This window comes from Cnephaeus nilssonii (assembly GCF_951640355.1).
Source record: "Cnephaeus nilssonii genome assembly, chromosome: X".
NCBI lineage: Eukaryota > Metazoa > Chordata > Mammalia > Chiroptera > Vespertilionidae > Cnephaeus > Cnephaeus nilssonii.
Genome location: NC_137071.1, coordinates 87,213,369 through 87,233,223, shown reverse-complemented (window position 1 = coordinate 87,233,223; position 19,855 = coordinate 87,213,369). Strand labels below are relative to the sequence as shown.

The 19,855-nt window shown below is 40.3% G+C and overlaps 1 protein-coding gene across 2 annotated transcripts in view; it reads right to left on the bottom strand.

Annotated features, from left to right (window-relative positions):
- The window catches only part of DOCK11 (dedicator of cytokinesis 11), a 206,553-nt gene that overhangs the window by 114,507 nt on the left and 72,191 nt on the right, over positions 1-19,855 (bottom strand). For both annotated transcript variants that reach the window (XM_079765506.1, XM_079765507.1), the window contains exons 11-16: positions 17,368-17,508; positions 16,014-16,226; positions 9,638-9,760; positions 8,151-8,233; positions 3,506-3,628; positions 3,127-3,203 (exon numbers count right to left, since the gene is read on the bottom strand). In XM_079765506.1, the coding sequence (XP_079621632.1) occupies positions 3,127-3,203; positions 3,506-3,628; positions 8,151-8,233; positions 9,638-9,760; positions 16,014-16,226; positions 17,368-17,508 (760 nt within the window). The remainder of the gene's footprint in view (positions 1-3,126; positions 3,204-3,505; positions 3,629-8,150; positions 8,234-9,637; positions 9,761-16,013; positions 16,227-17,367; positions 17,509-19,855) is intronic.

Sequence of the window (19,855 nt, the reverse complement as noted above, 5' to 3'; positions counted from 1 at the left end):
TAATTTTGACAAATTTAAACTCTGCAAAGAAATCCATTACACTTTTCCTCCTGGGGCTGCAATTTTGCTTTCACTGCAAATTTTTATTGGTATCAGGAAAATAACAGTAAATTTATGCCTCCAATTAGCTCATGGCCAGGCACTTTTTAAAAGTTAACTTGGTGCAGGTGCAAATTTTCACCTAAGAAATAATGGAAGCCTTTTGAAACTACAGATCTTATGATGTGTTACCAAAAAAATAAATTCAATACTCCTGAGCATGAAAAGTGTAGCAGCATAGTTTATTGAAGTAGCCACTGTACTAAAGGTTATTGATATATTTAAGGGCTCTATGACTGCTTGTCCTTGCTGCAGACTCATATTGATGGAGAAGGAAGATCCAGCGAGAGTTGGACCTGGGGACACAGTATTTGGGGGGGGGTTGGTTTTCTCTGATTATTATAGCAATACTTATAATAAAATATCTGGAGTAAAGGTACACAGACACAAGTGATCATTCCACTACCCAGAGATAACTACTATTAATATTTTGGCATATTTTCTTCTAGTCTTCTTTCTATGCATGTTTTATATAATAATAATAGTAATAATAATAATAATTAATAATACAAAAACTTTACTATATATGAAGAACTTGATCCTCTTTGGGGGGCATTTTAGCTATGTCTTATTTCACAAACTCTTTATAAACATCATTTTTCATCGTTGCATAAAGTTTCATGACCTTGTAGTACCAATAATTGCCTTACCCTATCTGACAGTATTGTACTCTGGTTGTTTCCAATTTTCTCCCAATATAAACAACGCTGCAAAGAAAATCTTTATGCATAAACTGTCTACATTTTATATTACTTCTATAGGAAAAATAAACCATTGTACTCTTAGATGTTTTAAAATGTAAATTGCTACTCCCCTACTTACCATCCTTTCGTGACTTTTCATTGCACTTGGAATAAAATCCAATATTTTTTTGTGTGTTTGTTAATCCTTACCCGAGGACACTTTTCCATTGATTTTTATAGAGAGTGGAAGGGATGGGGAGAGACAGGGAGAGAGAAACAGCGATGTGTGAGAGAGACACATCAGTTGGTTGCTTCCCACATGTGGCCCTGGTCGGGGCACCCTGGATCAGCCTGCAACAGAGGTACATGCCCTTGACCGGAATCCAACCTGGGACCCTTTAGTTCCTAGGGTGACACTCTATCCACTGAGCCAAAATGGCTAGGGCTAAAATCAAACCTTTTAAGAAGTTATCATGGTCTATACAATTCCCTGCATGATGTGACACTTCCCACTTCTCCTATTTCATCTTATGTCCCCCTTGTTCCCATTACACACCACACTAGAACCACCCTGGCTTCCTTGCTGTTCATATAAACTAAGCTTTTTCCCACTGCAAGGTCTTTTCATATGCAATGCCCACAGTGGGGACTGTACAGTCCCCACCACTGCATGCTGGTTGGGCCACATGACAGGCCTTCCTTGGCCATCCTTTTGAAAGCAGCCCATCCCAATCATAGACTGAAATTAGTCACTTGTTTTCCTATTTATTGTCTGTCACTCCTTCTAGACTTTAACCTCCATAATTTTAAAGCATCTAGTAGGTATTCAATAAATGTTTACTGAATAAATCCTTATTCAGTGAGTAAATGAATAGATAGAATCTCAGTTAGAATGCCTTACTTACGGACTTCTATAGGTATCTATTGCCAAATTGTACTCCTACTCATGATAGGTGATGGTGTTTGGCCAAAACTAAGCCAGCATCAGATGGCTTCACTTTAAACATTTTTGTAAATTTGCTAGATGAGCAAAAGCTGTTTTAATTTGCATTAGTGGCATTATTATTAACATTGAACATTTTCAAATATTTACTAGCCACTTAATTTTATTTCCTGCAAAGTATCTTTTGTGTCTTCTGTTCATTTTCTCCTGAGATTTTAGACTCCTATCTGTAGACAAGAAAAGAACATCTCCTTTTGATCCCTTAGTTGATGAAAGTTATCCTTGGCAAAAGGCAGCAGAAAGTGACTGGGGCACACTCACAACAGCATATATTATACACTGAGTGGCCAGATTATTATGATCTCTGAACGCATAATAATCTGGCCACTCAGTGTACTTCTCTTGAGTACCTCATTTATTTGATATCAAAGATAGCATAAAATTGCCAAAACCGGTTTGGATCAGTGGATAGAGCGTCGGCCTGCGGACTGAAAGGTCCCAGGTTCGATTCCGGTCAAGGGCATGTACCTTGGTTGCGGGCACATCCCCAGTTGGAGGTGTGTAAGAGGCAGCTGATCGATGTTTCTCTCATCGATGTTTCTAACTCTATCCCTCTCTCTTCCTCTCTGTAAAAAATAAATAAAAATATTTTTTTTAAAAAAGATACCATAAATCGTGCACCTGATGTTTTCCCCTTTGCACTGGCTGATAGAAAGCTCAGGGTAAATAGGTGGTTGATCTCCAGAAAAAGTCTAGAATACTTTTGGTACCCATTTGAGATACAAATACGCTGAGTGGCCAGATTATTATGCGTTCAGAGATCATAATAATCTGGCCACTAAGTGTATATGAAATAGCATCTCATACAATCAACTTTCTGTAACTATTCACCATGTGTACTGGGTTGAATTAGTGTCCCACCCTCCCCCCAAATTCATGTCCACCAGAACCTCAGAATGTAACCTTATTTGCAAATAAGGTCTTTGCAAGATGTAATTAATTAGGATGAGGTCATACTAGATTAGGGTGGACCCTAAATCTAACGACTGTAGATTGTAGAGGCAGAGAAAGGAGTGATGCAGCTACAAATTGAGGCTGCCAAGGATTGCCCGGAGCCAGTAGAAGCTATAGGAAGAGACAAGGAATGGTTCTTATTTAGAGGATCAGTGAGAGCATTCAGTGGGAGCACAGCCCTGTTGACACCTTGATTTTGACTTCTAGCCTCCAGAACTATAAGAAAAAAAATTTCTGTCATCTTAAGCCACCCAGTTTGTAATACTTTCTTACAGCAGCCTCAGGAAACGAATAAAACATGTTAACCTCAAGAAAAATATTGCAAAGGTAAAAATCTAAGATTCAAACATAGCCATTAAGGTTTATTTGCAATACATGAGTTCTTACTTGATAAATCCACAGGAACACATTCTACTGTGATGTTTAGCTGCCCAGGAATAATCTGCAATTTGGTCTTCTCTGGCCTAGGTATAAAATAAGAATATTTTATACTTAAAATTTATGATTGCTAAATGGACTGGTTATCATGTATCCAAACTTAAAATTTTTAAGCATTCAGTTTCTCCCATAGAGGGTGGGGCCAAAGTAGGTTTATAATTGCTGAGTACACAAAACAGATTATTCTTTTACTATTTATTATTGTATTATTTTCCATACAAAAACTATAAATCTACTTTTGCCCCATCATGTATGTGACTCACATTCATCATTTTAAGAAATTAGAATTATATTATATTGATTTACTGCAATAATTCCACACACTTACTTCTTGTACTCTGAGAGCAACTTGAGAATGTCTTCATTTGAAAGCTTACTACTGTCTTGTTTATACAAAGGAGAAAATCTCCCATCCAGGTCCAGAGAGCCTTGAGTATCTTTGAAAATAGGTCTAAATAGCAACAAAAAGGGTTTTTAATTTTTTTTACAGAATTGATAAATAACAATAAAATTAGGGCTAGTAGTATAAAATTGTGAAACTAGTTTGGAAAATAGTTTGGCAGTTTCTCAAGAAGTTAAGCATGCACCCTCCCTATGATTCTATAATTCTACCCCTAAGCTTATAAGCATATTTCCACATAGTACATGAATGTTCATAGCAGATTTATTTGTTATAGTCCCAAACTGGAAACAATCCAGATACTAATCAGAGAAGCATCTAACAGACCATCAAACCTCAGAGGAAAGGTAGGGGAGGGTAGGGGTAAGATGGATAGAGATCAACCAAAGGACTTGTATGCATGCATATAAGCCTAACCCATGGACACAGACACCAGGGGGGTGAGGGCATGAATGGGGAGGCGGGGGAGCACTGGGGGGATAAGGACACATATGTAATACCTTATTCAATAAAGAGAGAGAAAATGTGACTGGATAAGCAAATTGTGGTATATTCATACAATGAACTACTACTCAAAATGAACAATTGAAGCATACAATAATATGGATGACTCTCAGAAACAGACTGAACAGAAAGAACAAAATATAAGGGTACATACTGCATGATTCCACTTACATGAAGTTCTAGAATAGATCAAAGTCATCTATAGTGATAATCAGATTGGTGGTTGCCTGGGTAGGGGTGGGATGGCTAATTGGACCGAACGGTGTGGAAACTTTCTGGAGTGACTGACAAGTTCTCTATTTTACTTGGGGTGGTAGTTACATGACTATATACATTTGTGAAAATTCATCAAGTTGGACATATAAAATGTGTACATTTTTATCAAATGTAAAAGATATCTCAAAGTTGACAGAACAGAAACTAGAACTTTAAGATCAATTTATATAGAGTTTATAATATATATGTAGAATTTCCAATATAAATTTGATTATTTCCTCTCCTACCCCCTCTCCCATTTTAAGCAGCTATTTTACCGCAAAAAAAAAAAAAGGCAAGTATCCAACACACTGGAATAGCTATAGCCAGAAACATAATTTCCCAGACAGAGCCTCTGAAGATGTGGTCATAGGCATTAACCACTGCTCGTACTTCTAAGCATACATCCTTTATTTTCAGTAAACAAAGGTTTATCATACATCTTTTAAACACCCCAGCCAGGCCTGTAGAGTGAGTTCCTGCTACTGATGACAACCAAAATAATTTAGGAAGGAAAAATAGCATAATTCTTCATCAGAACTGGGAATCAAAGGTTCTAACTTTGAAGATTTTAAAATTAATTTTTCTATTGGCAAAACAGCATCAAGCAGCTACTGCTATGGCCTGAAGGGGGCAGAGTGTGCAACAGTGGTCTAGAGTAGGCTTTGAAGTCAGGAGTCATGGGTTCTGATCCCTGCTAACAAACATTCTGTGTAAACTTGGGCAGAAACTTTGTTTTACTTTTGTGCCTCAATTTCCTCATGTCTAAGGGGATAACAGTATCCACCTCTTAAGAAAATGTAAACTAAACACTTAGACCACTGCCTTATACAGAGTTAGCACTCAATAAGTATAAATAATAACAGAAGCAACAGCAATTCATTTTTCAGGCTGGGGCATCACTAAGGATGCTTATATTTACAAAGTCATATTTCACCTTATATAATGCCTAACTATACCACCTTCCCCTACTCTTTGCCATTCACCTATCCTTGGCTATCATTTTTTAATCATTCTGTAAAACAAGGACAATGTGCCTTTTCATCTACCAATATACAATGCATTTTGGGACCTCCCCCAAAAAAGAAATGATTATAAATAGTGACAGAAGCGTTCATTAACTTAGAGTCTCCTACTCTTATGCTACTCCCAGCACACATGGAACATAATTGATTGAATTATTCAGAATGTGGTGCCCTTTCCCCAGTTCTAGTGAGATGCTGTACAAGCTGTACCACAAACAAGCCAATGAACCTGCACTTCAAAGATGGCAAGAAACACATTTTAACTTTTTGCACTCGGATGTCGAGTGTGACGGTTATTGAATGTATCATTCATTTGAAATATAAAAAAATCCAAATAAATAAGTTTGTATGAAAAGAAACTCCAGTTTTTTTTTATTCTACTGCCGCGCTTTGTAAAATCTGGGGTATTTTAAAAATTAAATCCCGAGTAGAATAAAGGAATCGAGAAAAAAGCAAGCGAGTGCAAAGGGTTAAGTCATCAATGTATGTAGACTTCCAATATTTGGGGGGGGGGGCATGTATATCTACCATAGGATGTGGTATAGATCAGCGGTCACCAACCTTTCGGACCTCACAGACCACCAGTGGTCTGCGGACCACCGGTTGGTGACCGCTGGTACAGATAACACATTTCCAAATAAATACACACACTACCTCTAAAGAGTTTACCAAATTAGTCATTAGAAAGCAAAAAAAAAAAAATCTGCTAATTACAGACTTGCACTTAACAACTGCATTTTTTGCCTTCTCCTTTTTGGTATGTTTTCCAGAATTATTCTATGCTAGTTTTTCAAAGCATAAACCCAATCAACTCTGAAATAGTGGGCATACTGTTCTTCATTTACGATAATTTCTGGTTTTCTGGAAAAAATGTCCATCACTTAAGCAAATTAGCTCTGCTTTAAAGCACAATATAATTAAGTGGTGTCAGTGAGATCAGTAATCCAAGCCAAAGAATATTTCCCTAAAGCGAGACATATGAAGAAATGAAAGGGTCTTTGATGTACAGCAAATTCTAAGACAAAGAATTCTTATATCCTGTTATGGACTGAACTAGAAGCCCGGTGCACGAAATTCGTGCACGGCGGGGGGTTGTCCCTCAGCCCAGCCTGTACCCTCTCCAATCTGGGACCCCTCAAGGGATGTCCGACTGCCCGTTTAGGCCCGATCCCACCAGGATCGGGCCTAAACGGGCAGTCGGACATCCCTCTCACAATCCAGGACTGCTGGTTCCCAACTGCTTGCCTGCCTCCCTTCCTGATTGCCCCTAACCACTTCTGCCTGCCAGCCTGATCACCCCTAACCACTCTGCTGCCAGCCTGTTTGCCCCCAACTTCCCTCCTCTGTCGGCCTGGTCACCCCTAACTGCCCTCTCCTGCAGGGTTGATCACCTCCAACTGCCCTCCCTTGCAAGCCTGGTCCCTCTCAACTGCCCTCCCTTGCAGGCTTGGTCCCTCTCAAGTGCCCTCCCTTGCAGGCCGGATGCCTCCCAACTGCCCTCTCCTGCTGGCCATCTTGTGGTGGCCATCTTGTGTCCACATGGGGGCAGGATCTTTGACCACATGGGGGCAGCTATATTGTGTGTTGCAGTGATCATCAATCTGTATATTACTCTTTTATTAGATAGGATAGAGGCCTGGTGCACAGGTGGGGGCCAGCTGGTTTGCCCTGAAGGGTGTCACAGATAAGGGTGGGGGTTCCCTTGTGGTGTGGTGCGGCCTGAGCGAGGGGCCTGTGGTGGTTTGCAGGCCGGCCACGCCCCCTGGCAACCCAAGCAGAGGCCCTGGTATCTGGAATTTATTTTCCTTCTACAATTGAAACTTTGTAGCCTGGAGTGGAGCCAAGCCTGCTGCTCCCTCCGGGGTGGCAGCCATTTCTATGGCAGTTAATTCACCTTCTACAATTGAAACTTTGTAGCCTTAAGCGGATGAGCCTGGCCAGGGTGTGCAGAAAGCTTTGCTTCCCCTGTTGCCGGCGGCAACCCTGGCCTGCTCTCTCAAGCTCCATTCTGCCGCCATTTGTTTGAATTTGTTTACCTTCTATAATTGAAACTTTGTAGCTTGAGTGGAGGCTTAGGCCTGCAATGGCTATGGAAAGCTTGGCTTCCTCTGTTACCTAGGAAACCTTGCTCTCTGTGGCTGTAGCCATCTTGGATTGGGGTTAATTTGCATACTCGTCCTGATTGGCTGGTGGGCGTGGCTTGGCTGGTGGGTGTGGCTTATGTAGCAGAGTGATGGTTAATTTGCATATTACCATTTTATTAGAGAGGATGTTTGTATCACACACACACCCCAAGTTCATATGTTGAAGTCTAATCCCCAAGATTATTATATTAGGACGTGGTATCTTTGGGGTGATTAGGTCCTAACGGTGGAACCCTCATGAATGGGATTAGTGCCCCTGTAAGAACAGATCAGAGAGCTTGCCTGTCCCCTTTCTGCACCGTGAGGACACAAAACAGTCATCTGTCTCTAACCTGGAAGAGAGTCTCATCAGAACCTGACCATGCTGGCATTCTGATCTTACGACTTCCAGCCTCCAGAATTGTTAGAAATAAATGTTTGTTGTTTAAGGCATAAACCTTTGGCTTCAACATTTGTTGTTTAAGCAAGTAATTTGTTATAGGAGCCCAAAGGGACGAGGACACATCTCAGGTGCCCCAAAGCATAACTGGCAAACTATAACTTGGTTTGTCAGAAACAAACTGCTGACTGCTGCTAGCAAAAACAACATCCCTCAAGTTCACATGTGAGCGTGATGAGAAGGGTCCATATTACATATGTACACACCTGGCAGCCCAGGCAAAGGGCATTCTGTATTGTCCAAGTCGGCTGCACACTTGCTTGGCTGTCCTGTGTACCTTCTGGGCCGTCTAAAGTCAGAAATAAGAAGATAGGCTCATATTTGTTCAAACTACCAGGGATTCCCCCCAAAATAATTTCCTCAGCTTATCTAATATAAAATACCAAAATTTAGAAAAAATATATTCAAATAGCCACAAATAAAACACAACACACATCGGCTATACACATTCCAAGACCAAAGCAGTATTTCTTAAAGATTTTGTGTTTTTCCATTGACAGAGCCTTCATCATGATATCATTTAAGCAGTTTAAATGCATATTTCTTTTCAAACATGAGCAGAAAGACACTGGACATTCTTGGAAGAAGTGGATATAGTTGACCTTTTTACTCCCCAGCTAAAAGGCAAGTGACCAAGAGTCAATACAATTTGTTTTGCATGGGCAGGAGCCACTATATGCAGAGGCACCGGGAGATAACAAAGGATATTATCTGCCTATAGAATATCTGCCTGTGAAATGCTGGCTGCACACTTATCATCAGGGATAGAGATGCTAGAAGCTTTTATCTATATCGAGACCTTTTTTTCTTCACAACTTAGTCAAATGTGTCCTCAGCATCTTCCACTTCATAAACACTGCTCAAAAACACAAGTAAATGCCACGTAGAACAGATGGACTCTTCATAAATACTCAGTAGCTGGAGAGCTGCTAATGAACTGTGCCACAAATACATTCCCTCTCTGGGCCTCAGTTTTCTCATTTACAAAATGAGAAAAGAGGATTCGATCAATAATTTCCCTAAGTTTAGATGTCAGGGTCCAGAAATATGGATGATTGTATGGGTTACTGACTTTCAATGTTGCCATTTAAATACAAGAAATAGTAAAAACTCCTACCATTTAATACACCAACATTTCATGAAGGATAGATAGGAGGAATGATTACAAAATGGCAAGGGCAAAAATCTCTGAATAAAAAAGCCCTTTGAATTGAATACATTTAGCTTCATGAACCGCTCACTATCTCATCTTTCTTTTCTCACTTCATCTTCATACAGGAGTAAATTTGAGTACAGACTGGCTTTTGGAAACTACAGAACTGGATCAGCTTTACCATCCCACCTCTGATATTCTAGGGCTGGGCGTAAAAAAGAAGAAGAAGAAGAAGAAGAAGTGGCTATTGCCAAGGATATAGTGTCAATGAACAGATGTTGCTGAAAAACCTTCAGCTCTTATTTTGATAAGCCAGCAGAAATCAGATTGTCATGTAAACAGAACATAAATGGAAAGGGGGAAAAAGTCATGTTCAAGCTTTGGCATGCATAGTCATATAGCCTAGTATACAATATTTTCACAATATACTGCATGCTGAGTGTAAGTTTTTGGGGTGTCATTGACAATCCCATTTAGAATGTCAGTAAAAGGCAAGTTCTACATTAAGCTGAAATGTTCACAGATGATCTTTATAAATACCTTTGCTGGGTCTGAATTTTTTATGTAGGGTTCTGCACAGTGCGCAATGTTGCCCTGGAGCACCTTTTCAATTCGCGCAACAAGAAGAATTTCAGGATGTGGAATCGTCACTGAGAAAATTCCCTAGGGAAAAAATTATGTCCATTAGACTTTTTTATGTAATCTCTTACATACAATTGTTAAGGATTTCTTGTAGTGTGTTTAGTATAGAATGTTGGTAGTCAACATAGACTCATGTCTGGCACTATGGAAATAGATAACAGTTCCTTTCAAACCATTTCCCAACTCCCAATGCTCCTTCCAAGTGGATTTTCTATTTTGTCACCAATTTCACATCTATTAGTCTCGAAAATGCAGGTGGTCACACTTGCTGCTTAGCTTGTGTTTAGCTGTGTTTGCAAGGTGCATTGTTGGATCTCATTAATACAATGTGTATTGTTTGGCTTAATTGGTATATGCTAAAATACTGTGCATTTCTCAAATGAAACTGGGTATTTTTATTTTTTGTTACTCTTCACCCAAGGATATTTTTCCATTGATTTTTGAGAGAGAGTAGAAGGGAGGGGGAGAGACAGAGAGAGAGAAACATCAATGTGAGAGACACACATCAATTGGTTGCTTCCCACACATGCCCCGATCTGGGCACGAGCCCTGACCAGGGCCAGGGATCCAACCTACAACCAAGGTATGTGCTCTTGACAGGAATCAAACCTGGGGCCCTTCAGTCCTCAGACTGATGCTCTATCCACTGAGCCAAACCGGCTAGGGCTGGATAAGCATTTTTAAATGTGCTGCATGTGACTCCAGAGTAATTCAGTCACAAGTAATACTGACTGCAGCTAAGAGGAAGAAAATATACGGTACTGGTCTATGTAACAGTTTTCAAACTGCATAACGTAAAAACTAAATCATCCTATAGAAAGCATCCCTTTGTGCCAGGTAAAGAGCTCTGGGGCTTTCAATGTAAAGGTAGGGGGCACAGGATCCAAACCTCATTTTGTTCCTATGCACTTTACTTAAGGGTACTAAGGTAGATGCAACCAAAGATACAGAAGTTTTCTCTGGGTGCATGTGGAACAACCATATACCCTGTCCAGCTCAGCTCTTTCAAAATATAATGCCTTCCAAACAGCCTGTTAGTTGATTATGTCTGTTGTTTAAAGGAGCATCACACAAAGGAATTCAAATGGAAAAATCCATCATTGGGACTCTTATCAAGTTTTGTTTTTCTACTTGGTATATTACCAACTGTGTTAAGATAGGACTTTCCAGTTTTCAAAGCATTTCAGATACATTATCTCATTTGTTGCAGATAGAACGCTCTGAGGTAGACAGAGCAGAAGAGAAAAATGAGTGCAAGGCGCTAAGTAATTCCTTCCATAGTCCAACAGCTTGTAAGGATCCCAGGTTAACAGCTGATACAGTTTTGAATTCCCAAGAAACAAGCATGGAATGAAGTGGTTAAAAACTGCTTGGAAGCACAATTTCCTGGGCTCAAATTCTGGCTCCACCATTTACGGGGCTTAGGCAAGTCAGATCCTCTCTACGTCTCAGGTTTCTCATCTATGAAATGGGGATGATGATAGTACTAGCTACTGAGTCTACAACTCCTATGGATTAAATTAAGTCATGCACATTGGTACCTGGTTATTACTAGAGTGGCCCAAAGCATCTCAAGGTCACAGAACTGGATTTCCACTACTGCCAGGAACACGCTGCTCGAGCTGTGGGATGCGGCTGGCAGACTGCTTCAAGTGTAATTTCATTCGTACTGATTGTCATGTAACTGTGCTAGATGGTTTTCATGCATTATCTCAGTCTTCATAAAAACACTCAAAGAAGGCACTACGATGTACATAGTTTTTTAAATATATTTTATTGAATTAAGAGAGGAAGGGAGAGAGAGAGATAGAAACATCAATGATGAGAGAGTCATTGATTGGCTGCCTCCTGCACACCTCCTACTGGGGACAGAGCTTGCAACATGGGCATGTGCCCTGATTGGGAATCGAACTGTGACCTCCTAGTTCATAGGTTGACACTCAACCACTGAGCAACACTGGCTGGGCAATAATACATATTTTAAAGATTAAGAAATTGAGGCTTAGAGCCGAAACCGGTTTGGCTCAGTGCATAGAGCGTCGGCCTGCGGACTGGAGGGTCCCGGGTTCGATTCCGGTTGGGGGCGTGTGCCTTGGTTGCGGGCACATCCCCAGTAGGGTAGGGGGTGTGCAGGAGGCAGCTGATCGATGTTTCTCTCTCATCGATGTTTCTGGCTCTCTATCTCTCTCCCTTCCTCCCTGTAAAAAAATCAATAAAAATATATTAAAAGAAATAAAAAGAAATTGAGGCTTAGAGAGGTTTATGTAGCAAGTAAGTGAGCAAAAAAGACTGTGGCCAGGGCTTCCAGACTATACAGCCCATGCTATACTGCCTCTCAACCTCGGGGCCCCTGCAGCCAACATCTCATGCAGTGAGGCTGGATGAGAATAGTAATACTGATTACTGCTGTAGCTAACGTCCACTGAGTACCTTTATTCCCCATTCCCTGTACTCTCAGCATTTCCCCACATTGACTATACCAGTTAGGAGTATTATGATCAGAAACAACTTGACAATTGATAAGAGCAAGCTGTTTTTACTCGTTTATCTGTGATCACTATTACTGCTGCCCCTACTAGCAGCCACACAGTACTGAGCAAACACGGTGGGCCTGGTCCAGTGCTGAGTGCTCTCCAGGATGGCATGCCTTGTCTGACCCTCTCAGCAGCCCTGGGACGCAGGTACTAATGTAACCTCCAGTTTACAGATGAGGATGCTGAGGCACAAAGATGCTCAGTTTTTTTATATTTTTATTAATTTTTTACAGAGAGGAAGGGAGAGGGATAGAGAGTTAGAAACATCGATCAGCTGCCTCCTGCACACTCCCTACTGGGGATGAGCCTGCAACCAAGGTACATGCCCTTGACAGGAATCGAACCTGGGACCCTTCAGTCCGCAGGCTGATGCTCTATTCACTGAACCAAACCGGTCAGGGCAAGATGCTCAATTTTTAACTGACCAGGGATTCCAGTATAGGGGGATAGTCTCTGGAGCTGTTCTGCCTTTTGTCCAATTAGCTTCTAGCCTTGCCATCCCCAAAACACAGAAGGATAGCCAGAGAGAGTCCAGGAAGCCCACATGGGCTGGGAGTCTGCCCTTTAGGACAAGGCCTCTGGTCCAGCCCTCCTTTCCCACTAAGGAGGTATAGACTGCACCCCGCCCCCCCCCCCCCCCCCCCCGGCCAGCACAGGATGACTGTTACTCATTTCAATGTTCCCTCCCTCAAAAGAATAAGGCAGGTACCCCAGTCCCCAGCACTTACATAGCCCCCTAAAGCATGGCAAGACATGCAGTGGCGGGGGGGGGGGAGCTCTGTACCCTTTCACCAATCCAACAACTGCTACCTTCCAGTAGGGAGCCTAGAGCCACAGGGAGGCAACCCCCAAGAGTCAGCAGCTCCCCCACAACCCCAACTCAACCTTGGTGGACATGAAACAGTGAGCTCTACCAGGTTATCTGGGAAGAAACTGCCAGGAGGCTAAGAGTAAAGTGACTGCTCACAGTAGCTGTTTGGTGTCAGGGAAGCAAAACCACTGGATGGAGCCAACTTCCTCCATTTCCTGTAGTCACCCCGTGGCTCCTCAGAAAGCCACTGGGGAGCAAGACTGTAAGGAGCAGGTGGGGAGAGCCTAGAATGGTCCCAAAACACCCAACATCCACCAAACCCTGGAAGCCGCCTGTCCCTATAGATAATGCTGCTACTTGAATAGCCTTGCTGGAAGGGAATGGTCTGCCATCAGCCCTTCCTGGGAGTGCTGGAGAACTGGGCTGCTTTCCTCTCTCTAGGGCAGTGGTTCTCAACCGCTAGCAGGGTCGCCTAAGACCATCGGAAAACACAGATATTTACATTACGACTCATTAACAGTAGCAAAATTACAGTTATGAAGTAGCAATGAAAGTAATTTTATGGTTGGGGGTCACCACAACATGAGGAACTGTATTAAAGGGTCGCGGCATTAGAAAGGTTGAGAACCACTGCTCTAGGGTGACATGAGAGCAGTACAGTATAGGGGTAAAAACATGGGCTTTTTAGGGAGCCTGCTAGACCTAGGTTCACGTCCTATTCCTCATCTTATTAGCCCTGTGACCTTGGGCAAGCCACTTGACTGTTCTGTGCTCAGTTCCCTCATTTACAAAATGGGGATAGTAATAGTATCTAGCTACTTTACTGGGGTGTTGTGAGAATTAAATGACTTCATACAGATAAATACCTAGAGAAATAGATCAGCAATAATAAGTGCTTGAATTGTTGTTATTGCTGGAAAGTGGTTGAGCTGAGATCTGCTAACACTAAGTCTCTCTTACATAGTACTGTTTCCTCGTCCTAAATGGGAAGAAGTTAAGAAAAAGACTTCTTCCAAATAAAATGTTCAACTTTTTAAAGTAAATGACCATTTCCTGGTGTCTTCAGCTGATTTGAAAGAGGGTTCAAAATGATAAAGCCCTTTGAGGCCACTGCCCATCATTCTCACCTGCCCAGCTCTCATTTATTCCTTTGAGGCCTCTTTCAAGCCCCACATCTTCTGTGGAGTCTTCTAAGTGAACTCCTGACCACTTACCCCTCCTCACATTCTAAACTCTTCTACTACCATTATGCTATATACTTCAGCACTTAATTGCATCCTGCCTAACATTGTTGAGGTCTTTCAAACAGGCCTAGGTTCAAATCCTGCTTATAACACTACTGGCTCTCTAATGGTGGGCAGCTTACTTAACCTCCCTGAACTGCAGTTCCCTCATCTGCAAAACAGCAATAATTATACTATTTCAGGAGAGTATGATGATTCCATGAGACACCAGTGGAAAATTCTGGCACACAGGATATATTCAAAACATGCTGGTTTTCTTCCTGACTTAGATTACAAGTGGGATGACACCTGGAAGCACAATTTAAACTTCTCGCATTGAACATACAACTAAGTACATTGAAGTAATACAGTAAACACATCATTGGCTTAAAAGGACTTATTTGATATCATGTGGGAAATTTTAAACATACAATTCAATAGCAAATTCTCAAATATTTATCCCACTGAACCTGCTCAATCTCTCTTTTAGAAGCATAGGCCGTTTTGTGGAATGTACACATATGAGACAGCTATAGTCTAAGTAACAAACGAAGGGGCCATAAGGGAACAAGGGACAATGGACAATGCAGGGAAAAGCTACCAAAGATCTGTAGCCCAAAGAGGGTAGTAACATCACATGTAAAGTCTTCCCCTGCCATTTAGCAGTCTACCATATTAGCCTTTAAGAATGTGACTATCTAGAAATGTTGATAAAGAATGATAACCATGTTAAATGAATACAGTAGGTATAAAACAGCATAAATATGATACACAACATGTATAGTCTTATACAAATTGTATGTGTTTACATATACACACAATAGAGCTGTCTAGAAAAATGTTTGCCAAAATGTTAATAACTACCATCTATGGCTGGTGATTTTTACTTTCTTCTTTATACTTTTTGTATTGTTTGAATTTTCTATATGATAATGTGTTTATCTTTATAATCAGAAAATAAGAACATTTTTATTTTGGGAAAAAGAAATCTCCTTACAATGTGAGTTGCTTTGTTCTTCCTACTCTAATTCTTTGCCTCACTCTATAGTTTCCTTTCAGTTGCAAAAGTCTAGAAGGCAATCAGTTCTGCTCTGCCTAACCTCTTATAGCTGCCACTCTGGTCAGAGGTCAAAATGCCAGGGAACTGTTAGGCTCTTTCTAAAGGAGATTCTTTGCACCAGACAGGACAGAAGAGAGTAGCATTACAGCTGTAGCACAGCAGTTCCCTCCCATTGCTTTTCAACCAGAACTCCTTGTATAAAGAGCCTTTATGCTCCATTAAAACTATATACTCATAATGGAAATAGGAATTAGAGATGGGAGGTCAATGTAAGGTCACTGTTTCTTCAAAGAAACAAGCCTCTCAGGCACCTATTGACTTGCTCAGAAGTATGTACATGAGTATACATGTGTGCGTGCATGCATGTATGTATGTCTCTGTGTTTGTGTGTGTATCTATGCGATCTTAAGTCCATGTCACAAAACACTTTTGAGACTCACATCATGATCCCAATTAAAATGTTACTTCGCAAGTGTATTACTAGCATATTTATTTTCTGTTTTTTTTTTCTCTCTACAATTTCAGCCACTAGAAAAACACCTATACACAGACCTTACAAGAGATAAAAGCCCATGATAACATTGTCCTTAAACATGAAATAACCCAAGGGTGTTTCTGTTTCTTATTCTAAAAGATCATTGTTTACCTGCTTTACATAGCGTAACTGAGACTCAGCAATTCCATGAATGAAAGACTCCGGTGAAGAGCTTTTTGCATTTCCATCACTGGCTAGTTGGGTTGAAGTGCCCCACAGCATTTCACGAACAGAAGGGGGATTCAGATCTATGTGGAAGTCAGCTGAAATCTTACAATTGTTCCTCACATCAAATAAGGCAAGATTGATAAAAAAGGGTTCAACCTGGGAATGAAGACAATTCCATTTTTAAACTAAGATGGCTTTTTTAGGTGGAGTGTGTGAAGGGACACAAATTACAAAATAATTTTTTATTCCTCAAGTTTCTGTTCATTTGCACATAAGAAAGAACATTCTAAATAATAGGCCTACAAATTTTAACTTTTGTCAGGTATAAATAATTTCACAAGTTATAATTTTTTAATTGATGAATAGAAATCAGAAGCCAAATTTAAAGCACACCAATTGTTCTACAAATAAAATTTAATTTTCTATAGGTTCATTGAAGTTGCCCCAAAATAATGCCAGTATTATAGAATCGAAATAAATCATCCCTTTGTTATGTTACAGCTTACTGGATTTACATTTCATAGGAGCTAATAACGGTCAACATCACATTACTTGACAAAAGCTTTGTTGCCCCATCAGCAGTTTTGGAAAACATGATTCCTCTCTACAGATGGCATTTGAAAGCTGGTCACAAAGAGAAATTTCATGCCAGATGGCAAAAAGATTAACCCTTTACACACAGAAAGTCTGCTAGTGAGTTTCAGCTACATTGTAAGAGAGAATAAATCATTGTGGATATTTTTCAAAGACAAAACTAGAATAAAAAAATCAAGATGAACATAAAATTCAGACTCTGGAAATTTTACATTTATAGTTTCAAGAATTTCTGAGCCACTCAAATGATCCATAATAGCTAATAATTAGAATTTTCTGAGCAGAACAAAATTAATTCACTCTGAGAACAGTGAGTGAAGCTGACTGCACAGCATCTGGACCCCTGCATGGCTTTCATGTTCATTACTCATGGCTATGAGCCAATTTCACAGAAGTCATATTCTCTAGTAGAATTCACAAATTTGAGGGTTTACCAGGTTCTGGGGATATGTCTCTCTTGAATGTCAGGAGCCTATTCTATCTGCTTTTTGAATAGGTAAAACTTTCACAAATCTTTCAAGATGAAGACATATTCACATTTTGGCAAAAGAAAGACATAGTATATAAAATTCTTCCATGCCAAATGTATCAAAACATGTAGCAATAAAATTTTCATTCAGTAAATTAGTTCTCAGTTATAAAAAATTAAGATGTTTTCTTAATGCACTGGTTTAGGGGAAGTAGAAGGAAAAGTCATACATACATTTGTGGGTGGTCCTTTTACATTGTCTCCAACTTGACCCAAGATGTTAAAAGTTAAATCATGGCAATTTACCAGGAAACGTTTATTGCACTTTTCTTCAAATGGCTTTATATCAGGTTCAATTCCTGAAAAGTCCAATCTCTACAAAATAGATAATAGGAATTATTTCCAAAAGAAAATCGGATTCATATTAATATAGATGCATGAGTAAAAATTGCAGTATCCAACAGTTCTCTGTCCATTCTTCATTTGAACCCTTTTTATTTTTTCATTCAACAGCCTTTGTAGAGCTCTTTGACTAAGGTTTAAACACCATTAAAGAAAATTTGGAGGGAGATGAAACTGTAGACTCTGATCTAAGACAAAGAAAAAGTCACAAGTGTACCCTGACCTACAAAGCCCTATACATCATGACTTCCTACCTCCCCCCACCCTTGCCTTTCCCCCTACCCTCTCTGTTCCAGTCACACTGGCATCCTTAGTTGTTTCACTAGCACAGGTATACTCCCACCTCAGGATCTTTACACTTGCTATTCTGTCAGGAACCCTCTTTCCCCAGACAGACACATGGCTTACTCCCTTCATTTCATTCAACTGACATTTCCAGAGATCTCCCTTAACTCTCTATAAAAACGGCACGTACTCTGAGAGTCTACTCTCCCTTTCCTTGATTTAGTTTTCCAACAATATTTTTTTAAGTATTTACTCAGGTGTTCATTGTTTGTCTTCTCCACAAAATATATGTTTGAGCATGGTAGGAGTTTTGATTCTTTTATGAGCTGTACAGGAGGCAAAACTGACATGAATGGACATGGGAGGAATCAAGAATTACACAATGGTCTCTACCTTGGAAGATTTAATAGACTGTGATGTTATGAACTTAATTGTGAAATAAAGATGGGGGGAGAATGAATACAAATGAGTTCAGTTTGGGATGTGTTGAGTTTGAGGTGATGTAAGTAGTTGGAAAAACAGGAGAGATTTGGGTTGGAGATCTGGATTTGGGAGTCAGTGGCAACCAGGTTGAGAAGGAGGACAAAGCTGGAACCCTAGTAACCACCGCCCTTTAAATCAGGGGTGGTGAACATCCCGCAGGGCCATGTAAGGCCCATGAAACCATTTGGTCTGGCCCTGCTAAAGCATTAGAGGTGATTTAATTAAGTGTTTGACCAAACATAGCAGGCTAATTTTTAAATTGATAATTTTGTATGACCCTAGAATGATGTTATAAATATCCAAATGGCCCTTGACAGGAAAAAGGTTCCCTACCCCTGGTTTAAAAGATAAACAGAGGGAGAGGCATCTGCTTAGGAAACTGTTAAACACTGAGCTTAGCTTCTAACAGAGCTGGGGGATGTACCCTGGCTGCTACAGAGATATACATATATTTAATTTTTGATATTATAATTTTTTTTAAGTTTCAAACAAAGATATTGAGAGTCAAGGAATTTCTCTGAGCAAGGGAGGAATCTGTCCCTCCCCAAACACACTCATAGAAACTCCTTCTCAGCTCACAGAGCTCAGGCAATCTAAGTCTGTCTGCTCATTATGAATGTCTAAACAGACTTACATTCTGTTCACAAGTGGGAGGAAAAGTATAGATTGTGGGACAACTTACTATACTTTCAATTAAGACAAGAGACATGGTATGCGGGAAATGATTGGGTGAATCTAGGCAGAAAATACTGCCAATATGGAAAACTCAAGCCAAGAAACACAAGAATTTTTCTCAATTGCTTAAGTAATTCAAGCCAAAACAGGTATTGTGCCTGAAGAATCTTGGATAATTGTAGCCATTCTGACCCAGTTTGTATCAGTGATAAAATCCTCCTTAAAAGAGCCTAAAATATAATATGCATACCTGAAAGCACAATCTCTCCGCACCCCACTCCCGAGTCTATTTATCTACAAAAAGAATACAAATGTGTGGGCTTAGACAGCTCCCCCTTGAACACTTATCTCTCTGTGGAGCAAGAGGAGGCAAGTCATTGCCATGGAGATCAATTCTAATTTCCACCCATTTATCTGCTCTCCTTTCTATCTCAGACAGTGGAATGTGAGGAGAAACTGGACTAAATCACTAAGCCCCAGCCCCCAAATCCTTTTCCTTCTCAGGTCTGTGAGTGCAAATAGTGGGACATATGACCTTCCCCAGTAGTTCAAAGTTGGAGCCATTCACTTCAGTGGGTCAGCGATGCTTTATTCTATAAGTCCATGATAAAAAGTGTATCTGTAAACACTGAACTGTGGCCAAAAAAGAAGGCTGATGTTATAGGATGGCACTTCGCCTAGTAAAGGTACTCAACATAGACCACATGGATTTCTCTGTAGTGAGCCTGCCTTCCATAATCAACACTAAATGCAATCTTTTGTCCTTAAAGTTTCATCACAGCTGTGAATTTTCCTCTCACTTGTAGCTCACTGATAAGCAATTCAAACATAAAATCAGTTTAGCTCCATGACCACAAAAACACTACACCACATTCAT